We start from the raw sequence: 8,466 nt of genomic DNA, 5'->3' as shown, positions 1-8,466 counted from the left end.
GGGCATGCTCACCAAATCTATCCAAACAAGCTTTTTTACAAATGAGGCATGATTCATCTGGAGGGAAAAGAGGAATCATAAGCCGGTATTTAAGGATGGCTCTGTATTCAACTGCCGACATCCGTTGCCCAAGTCCTTCAATGGGCACAACAGTCAAAAATCATGGGCATGAGCCCCCTCGAGGCAAGCTAAAACTGCCTTTTGTCTCGGGGTCATATCGAATCGCTCCCCCAAATCATGTACGTGTTTACCATTTACAATATTTAAATAAAACCTTTTCTTTTACTTTGAGCCAACCTTATCGCGTGAATCAAGGCAAACTCACACCCTTATGCAAAGACGTCTCACCTAAAGGTTTCTTCGAACGAATAAGCTCTCCAAGTAAGAGCCTTCAATGGATAATTTTCAAGGACCCATTAAAAATAGTTTAAAGTACAATTATACAAATGGGACGAGTCACATTTACAATTAATTATTTATATATAAAACAAGAAAAATTCAATTACAGTGATTTGCCAAATAAAAGCTGGCACTCATGAATGTGTCAAAAGTTTTTAAGATTATGGTAATCACTAAACCGACACGAGTAATGCTACGATGTTATCTAAACTTCATATGATTAAAGACTATATATTAATATTTTCTCTGGCATAATATCATTTAGAAAAAAATCCAACTCAATTTTTTCCACCACTTGTGACAAGTGATAAGAGTTTTGAGTTTCTCAGTGTAGATTCAAGTTTGATCCTTATTTATGTCACTTTGGTGGATTAAATCAATTACGAATTTGAGCTAGGTTGTCACTTCGAATCTCGAGCCTACCTGGGTTTTCGTCACACCGTGTGTTACGTCAAAGAATTCGGCTCTTGTGGTGACACAACAACTGTCAAGTGTCAGCCGGCAGTATGGTTTTCTGGGAGAACGCCCAAGCCAAACTTTGAAATCAGCATGAACCCGGTTAACACAACATAGTCTGGCCAAAATAAGGAAACATGACTCTTTGATTCGAAGAGTGCGGTGGCTTAAACACAAAAAAAACAAAAAAAGTCACCATTCAAAATTTATATTAAAAAATTAACTGAAAAGGAGCAATGACAACCAAATTGCAATATAAAATCAATAAGGGTCCTTATGTGTTTAATAATTTTATGGCCTTTCAAAAAAGAGAATAATAATAAAATCAATAAGGGGCCATTACCAAATTAAACATAAGTCAACTTAGCTTTCACCACTTTGGACATCTAATGCCAAAGAAAGAAAGAAAGATCATGAATCCAATTTGGACATACTTTCACAAATGTATTTGTCAGCCAAACAAGTTAGGGGAGCTACGGATACTCGGTCTTTAGTCATGGATTACTCGGGGTTGAGTCTCTGAGTATATAGCCTAAGTGAGTAGTACTTGAGGATTACTCTTTGTGATAATTACAACCATGAGTAAGTCTAGTTATGGCTTAAGCAAGCAAGGGTCAAACACCTCATCTATAATACTTAAGAATATAAATAGGGATGGATTTAAGGTATATAAACAACAATGAGTATATTATAATATTATTATAGATTTGTTAGTCACCAACTAATATCATAAAGCATGTACTGATCAAGAAGCAATAAAATTCACAAATTCTGAATTGGAACGAGAAATAAAGAATAATGAATTAAACTAATATTTTTTTATTAGATTCAGCAGCAGGTTGAAAATGATATTTGTACTAAATAAATAAATAATGTCATCTAACCAAATAAGCGCATCCAGTGTAGTGGTATCATAGTGTACCCTCCCACGGTACTGACCGGGGTTCGATTCCCCGGATGCGCATTTATAAATTTTTATTCTAGTTTTTGTTGGTAATCAACTAGTCGTTGTATGGAGCCTATCGTCTACAAATATACATAGACAAACATCGATAACTATATACAATCAATACCCTGCAAGGCTGCAACTATAACTGAGTCATGAAACCAAAATCTCGTACTTCAAGTACGTAGTACCTTTGTAAATTCTTAGCAAACATGTTACATGTGATCAGAAGCACAAGTTATCAAACATTTGATATGGTTTTATTGTTAATTACAATATAGAAGTGTATACTGAATCATTCCTATATACTTAAAAGGTGACTTATAAAGCAATGGTGGATCAAATGCTTGTGGGCCAGATATCAAACTGGTCAGCAAAAGTATTTTAACCAGATCAAATCCACAATGAGAAGATGATATGTGCCGCCGGAAGACTTGAATGGCGACCACTGTGGCAAACTTGTTCGGTTCTTGAGAGGGGCGAGGAATTGAAACGTGCCCATGTTGCCTGCTTTCTTTTCATTTAGTATTTGCATTGTTAGTGACAAGAACGTTTTGAAGGGGCGAGACATTTTGCTTGTTATACAAATATAGAGAAAATTGTTGCAAATGTTATTGTTCGTCTTCTTCTTTTTTGGAGTTTGATCCGCTCACAAATACACTATCTTGGAGTCTAACTCACTCCAAGTTTGGATTGACCCTCGTTGGTAATCCTTAGGTAATAGTCATATTCTTTTACGATTTTTATTTAATATTCATTTTATAAATTAAGTGGAATCCTTCATTGTCTGTTGGTAATCTCCAACGGATCCAGTGTTACTTTATTTTCAAGGCCGTCACCAAGATTTCAAGTGTCCAAGACGACATTTCAATACTAAGCTCAGACTCAACAATATTTTATTAGATTGTTTAATGTTTATGAAATTGTTAGATTTTTTAGGCCCTTATTTGTGTTTTAACAACCATTTTCAGCCCGATTCATTAATAACAGTTAAAAAAAATTATATATATTAAAAAAAAAACCATGTCCTTATCGAGACCATGGCCTAGACGGCACGCGAGCCCTGTATGGGTCTAAGATGACCCTTTATCTTGCAGTAGTGTTTGAAGATTCAACTGTATGATTTAAACATATTTTGAATGGTTTAACATTACAATTTTTTTTAATATTTTCATGTATTTCCCATGCATTTTGCTAAATTAAAAAATAATAAATAAATAAAACCATCCATTTTTATAAGCACAAACTCTTGTTTCATAAAAACATGCACCCCAAATTATGGGAACTACACAAAGTTTCTAAAATGAGAAAGACCACAAACAAGAAACTGTAACAAAATCAACACACAAACAGATCAAAAACTAGATTCTTGATTTATTTCCCAATTTTTTTTATCATTTTCTTAACAAAAGTGGGATTTTTTTAAAATTGTTTTCTCATTCATTTGAACAATTTACATTTCTTTCTTTCAAAAACATTGAAATCCTTACCAAAAAAAAAAAAGATTCTTGTAGGAGAAATTTGACATTTTGATTTAAATCATGCATTTCTTGATCCCTCTAGAAAACCATTGAAATCTTTACAAATATAATGGCGGACGCAGAACAACCCTCGGATCAAATCCCCGAGGAAGAAACAATGCATGAAGAAGAATCTACAGATGCTGCACCAACAGAAGATCCCAATACCAGCCCGAAACAAGAAAAGCCCGAAAGCGTCAAAGAAAAGCCCGAAAAGACCAAAGAAAAGCCGAAAAGTCTTAAGGAAAGGCTTAAAGCAGGTTATTTATTATTATTATTATTTTATAAATTTTTTGTTTTATTATAAAAAAATATAATTTTTTGTGTAAAGATTCATGGTTTTTTTTTTTATAAATTTCATGTTTCGTCAAAAAACCGATATTTTATTAATAAAGATTTCGGGTTTTGTAGATATGGAACAAATGAAAGAAAAGTTTTCTAAGTTGATTTTAGGAGAAGATATGTCAGGAGGAGGAAAAGGTGTTTCATCAGCTTTGGCATTATCAAATGTCATCACAAATCTTGCAGGTAAAGTTTTAAAAAAAATGAAATCTTTTTAATTCTTTAAAACCAAAGATTTTATATATTTTTTTCGGTTAATTTGCAGCTTCGGTGTTCGGAGAACAACATAAGCTAGCCCCGATGAAAGAAGACTCGAGAAAGAGGTGGAGAAAAGAAGTCGATTGGGTTTTATCTGTGACGGATCATATCAATGAGTTTGTCCCTGTTCAACACACCACCCGAGATGGATCAAATATGGAGGTCATTTATCTATTATGATATTGGCCCACTAAATGATGTGCTCTTTAAACAGACTGTCGTGGGCTTAATAGTCTTGGGAAATGAGAAACAAACTAATAAGCCCACTATGAAAAATCTATTGAGCCCATCATATTGTGACATTAGTTGAAATGAGATTTTTTGTTTTTCCATTATTATTACTTTTGTGTAGAGGTGTGCACAAAACCGGAAAAACCGAAAAACCGAAACTGAAAAACCAAACCGTATTAGAAACCGGCGGTTCGGTTTTGAACTTTAGCAAAAACCGAAATATTGGTTTTGGTTTGGTTTTGTATTTTGTTAAGAATCGAAAAAACCGAACCCAAACGAAATAACCATAATATCATAACCGTAAGTCCATAATCATTAAAGCAAAATCTACCGATGGCTATTTGTTTAGTTTTAACATATGATTAATAACAAATATATTTGGTTTCTAGGTATGGTTAACTAATAGTACTAGGTTTTGATTTTGAATTTTGATTTTAAATGTATCTTTTATTAGTTTTAATATTTGAAGTCCAAATATTCTATTACTCATTAGTTTTTTTTTTTTTAAAATATCATGCCCAATTTCAGTATTTTGGGTTTTTTGCCCAAAAAGTTTTGGCTTGATTAGCAAAACCGAAAAACCGCGTCCAAAACCGAACCGAACTCAAAAACCAAAAACCGAAAAAACCGAAACCGAATGGTTTTACAAAATCATAAAACCGAAAGTTTGGTTTTAGGTTCGGTTTTAGTCAAAAACCGCACCACGCACACCTCTACTTTTGTGTGTTTTGTGTTTTTTTGGGTTCCTAATATATGATTCACATATGCAGATTAAAGTGACAAAGCAAAGAAAAGATCTACTCATGAACATCCCTGCATTAAAGAAGCTTGACAAGATGCTCACTGTATGATTCCTAATGTTCAATTTATACAAACATAAATATTGTTTTTGTAATCCTGACTCACATTTATAAGTTACTCATAATAAAGACTAAAAAGTAGGTTTACAAATGAACCAAACGTTCAACGAACAGTTTGTGAACTGTTCGGCAGGAAGTTTGTTTATGTACGTTCGTTAAATAAATGAACGAACACGAACAAGAAGTTTCATTCGATTAATTAAACAAACGAACATGCACATAGCCCCCGTTCGTTCAATTGTGTTCGTGAACGTTCGGTGATGTGAACATGAACGCTCGTTTGTTCATCTTCGTTTGTATATGTTGTTCATAAAAGGTTTTTTGTACATTTATTTATTTTATCTAAACATTATATATTCTTTGATTTATTAATCTAATATAAATTCGATTGTTCCCATTTCATTTTTCATTATTTAGTTACAATAAAGACTAAAAAGTGATAAGAAAAGTGTTTGTAAGTCAACTAGACCGGTAGACTAAAAATGACCTATTTAACTAAATAAGCAGATAAACAGTTTTAATACGTGATTCCAAACACGCACTTATGAACATATGTTTCAGGATTGTCTAGACAATTTCAAAGACCAAAAAGAATTCTGGTACGTGTCGAAAGATGCCAATGAATCCGAAAAAGGAGTCCAAAGAAACGATAAATGGTGGTTACCGACCGTTAAGGTTCCTCCGGGCGGGCTATCGGATGATTCTAGAAAATGGATGCAAAAACAAAAAGATTGCGCAAATCAAGTTTTAAAAGCTTCTATGGCTATTAATGCTGAAGTACTTGCGGAAATGGAGATCCCAGATAGTTACATGGAGACTCTCCCAAAGGTACAACATGTAACGCTAATGGTACAACTAAAAATGCAAGGTGTACAACCCATAAAGCTTAGCTACTCTATAAATTTAGAGATTATTTAGTTTGAGGCGTAAGCCTTAATTTTACGACGCTTAGCTTCATGGGTTGTACACCGAATTAGAGGTGACAAAATGGGTATGGGCAGCTAAGAGAAAATTAGGGCTGACATATCGTCTATACCTGTACACGATAAGACACGAACAGGAAATGTGTATACATGTACACGACACGAAAACTTATCGTGTACCTGTATCCAAACACGAACACGAACCTGTTACTACCTAGTATACACGATAAAACACGATAATACACGCTAAGAGTTGTTTAGAAACACATATTTGACAACCTGTTTAGTGAAACAAAAGCCGGAGAGGGAACGTTCGTGAGTGGTGACGGCCGAGAAACATGGGGTGAGAATGTTTTAGGAATTTAGGGTTTAGGATAACTTATAAATATATATATTTAATTATAGAAATCTAACCAGGTACTTAACATGTACTTAACAGGTAAACAGGTATTTTACCTGTTTAGACACGAAAATTAACAGGTAATTTCGTGTCTACCTATTTAGTACACGAAACCTGTTAAGGCCTTACCTGTTACCTGTTAAAGTCGTATAGATACGTATCATGTATTCATGTCTCGTGTTTTTATCTGCTAGCCCTAGAGAAAATGTGTAATTACTTGGTACCTTAAAAACATTCAGCTAGTTTTTTCTCTATATTTAACTATTTGACACGTTAGAAATGCAACATGTATAGAATGTGTAATAAACAATATGTGTAAATTTAGATTATTTTCCATGGACTCTGCCCAATATCACATTTTTGTCATCACAATATTATACATGATTGATCAATTTACTCAGACGAATTCAGTATTTTCAAACAGAATGCACGGGATGCTCTTGGAGAAACAACTTATAAGGGCATTACAGTCGAGTTTTTTGACTCGGGTCAATTCCTAGCATCGATAGACTTGTCCTCAGAACACAAAATACTCGACTTGAAAAACAAAATCGAGGCTTCAATGATTATATGGAAGAGAAAAATGCACCAAAAAGAGTCAAGATCGTCATGGGGAGCATCCGCAAAAATGGAAAGACGAGAACTTTTTGAAGAGAGGGCCGAAACAATTTTGCTACTCCTTAAACAACGGTTCCCAAGACTTCCTCAGTCGTCATTAGACATGAGCAAAATTGAGTCGAATAGAGTATGAACACAAAAAACAATTTTCTTTTAGTTAATATTTAAAGACCTGTCAGCAATTGGGAGGAATAGACGGTATACACATATTAGTTGTAAATGTCGTCTAAATCTTCCGTTTGCTGACAAACATAACATGGGAGTTTCGAGTTAGGCTAAAAACGAATTCAAGTTAAAACAAAAAAATATTGAATATGTTAGGTCGAACTTGGTTGACTTGAAATTTTGTCTCAAAATTTATAATATTTTTATTAATAAGTATTTTGTTAAATATGATTATAAAAATATATCTCTTTTAAAGAAGATTATAAAAATTTAAATATCGTTGAGAGGGTTTTATGCATTAAAACATGATGCTTATTTATTAAAAAAGGTAAAATAAAAATTAAGAAATAGAATTATTTTAGTCAGTCTTACTTGATTTAAACCTGCATTGATGGTAACAACCTCTTAGTCATACCATAACTTTAAAGGTTTTTTTATATTATACAGGACGTTGGTCACGCGGTCCTAGAGAGCTATTCAAGAGTATTAGAAAGTCTAGCGAACACAGTGATGAATCGAATAGAGGATGTCCTATATGCAGATGAATTCGAACAAAACTCCGAGTCGAAAGACTCAGAATCCGGTCAAGTACCTACTTCGACAACAATATCGGATTTTATGGGATGGGGAGGTGATCAAGAAGAAACATAAACAAGTGTTGACACCGAGATAACAAATTAAATAGAATACAGAGATGAGGGGCCCACTCATACAATAAACTTTTTTCAATCTCATAGAAGCTACATTATGACTCATCCAAGTGTGTATCCTTTTGGTTGATACATAATTTGGCCCAAAAGCATGTTTAGTGACAAAAATGGCCATAAAATTTTGTAACATTACAAAAACTACTTGTGTTGATATATTAAAGGCAATGATTTAATGTAGAAAACTATAGTATTTTTGCTATTTTATTGTATTATAAATAAAGTTAGATACATACTTGTGTGACATATCCTTGATGAAAAAAGTTGAATACTATGGTGAATCCTACATACAATTTCCCTAAAGTTTATTAGCAATTGGACCAATTATAAAACAAACAAATAAATGTATTACAAAATGAGAAGATGAGAAGACCATTAACAATGTATTGGCAATTTGATCATTTTCGTTTTCGTGTTATTTGTTACTGATAAAACTTTGATGATATAGAAGGCGTTTTAATATAATAACATGCATTTTGAAAGTGATTATGTAATACTAAATAATCAAAAATACATACTCAACTACAATAGAACGAGCCAAAAGAGACGTTTTAGTGTTAGAAAATCGGCTAATCAGATGTTCGAGTGTTTGAAAACTTCATTTAAAAAAATAACAGGTTCAAAACAACACATTCTGATGT

General features: G+C 33.2%; 1 protein-coding gene across 1 annotated transcript; it reads left to right on the top strand.

The window, feature by feature from the left end:
• Window positions 1-3,666: 3,666 nt before the first annotated feature.
• Window positions 3,667-8,041, top strand: LOC143580903 (rop guanine nucleotide exchange factor 12-like). The gene is made up of 6 exons (XM_077063814.1): window positions 3,667-3,849; window positions 3,929-4,083; window positions 4,923-4,997; window positions 5,574-5,840; window positions 6,760-7,080; window positions 7,566-8,041. Exons 1-6 carry the CDS (start codon window positions 3,681-3,683, stop codon window positions 7,767-7,769), a joined length of 1,191 nt encoding a protein of 396 aa, XP_076919929.1. The 5' UTR covers window positions 3,667-3,680; the 3' UTR covers window positions 7,770-8,041.
• Window positions 8,042-8,466: the final 425 nt, after the last annotated feature.

Source organism: Bidens hawaiensis, unplaced genomic scaffold, assembly GCF_021521415.1.
Source record: "Bidens hawaiensis isolate Kalapana, Puna unplaced genomic scaffold, B.hawaiensis_p1.1 tig00030762_1, whole genome shotgun sequence".
NCBI classification, from domain to species: domain Eukaryota; kingdom Viridiplantae; phylum Streptophyta; class Magnoliopsida; order Asterales; family Asteraceae; genus Bidens; species Bidens hawaiensis.
This window is presented reverse-complemented; position numbering and strand designations above follow the sequence as displayed.

Coding starts and splice junctions, on each gene's coding strand:
- LOC143580903 (XM_077063814.1), top strand. CDS start 3,681: ATGTTTCGTCAAAAAACCGATATTTTATTAATAAAGATTTCGGGTTTT. Junction 5,841..6,759: donor ACATGGAGACTCTCCCAAAG/GTACAACATGTA, acceptor ATTTTCAAACAG/AATGCACGGGATGCTCTTGG. Junction 7,081..7,565: donor GCAAAATTGAGTCGAATAGA/GTATGAACACAA, acceptor TATATTATACAG/GACGTTGGTCACGCGGTCCT.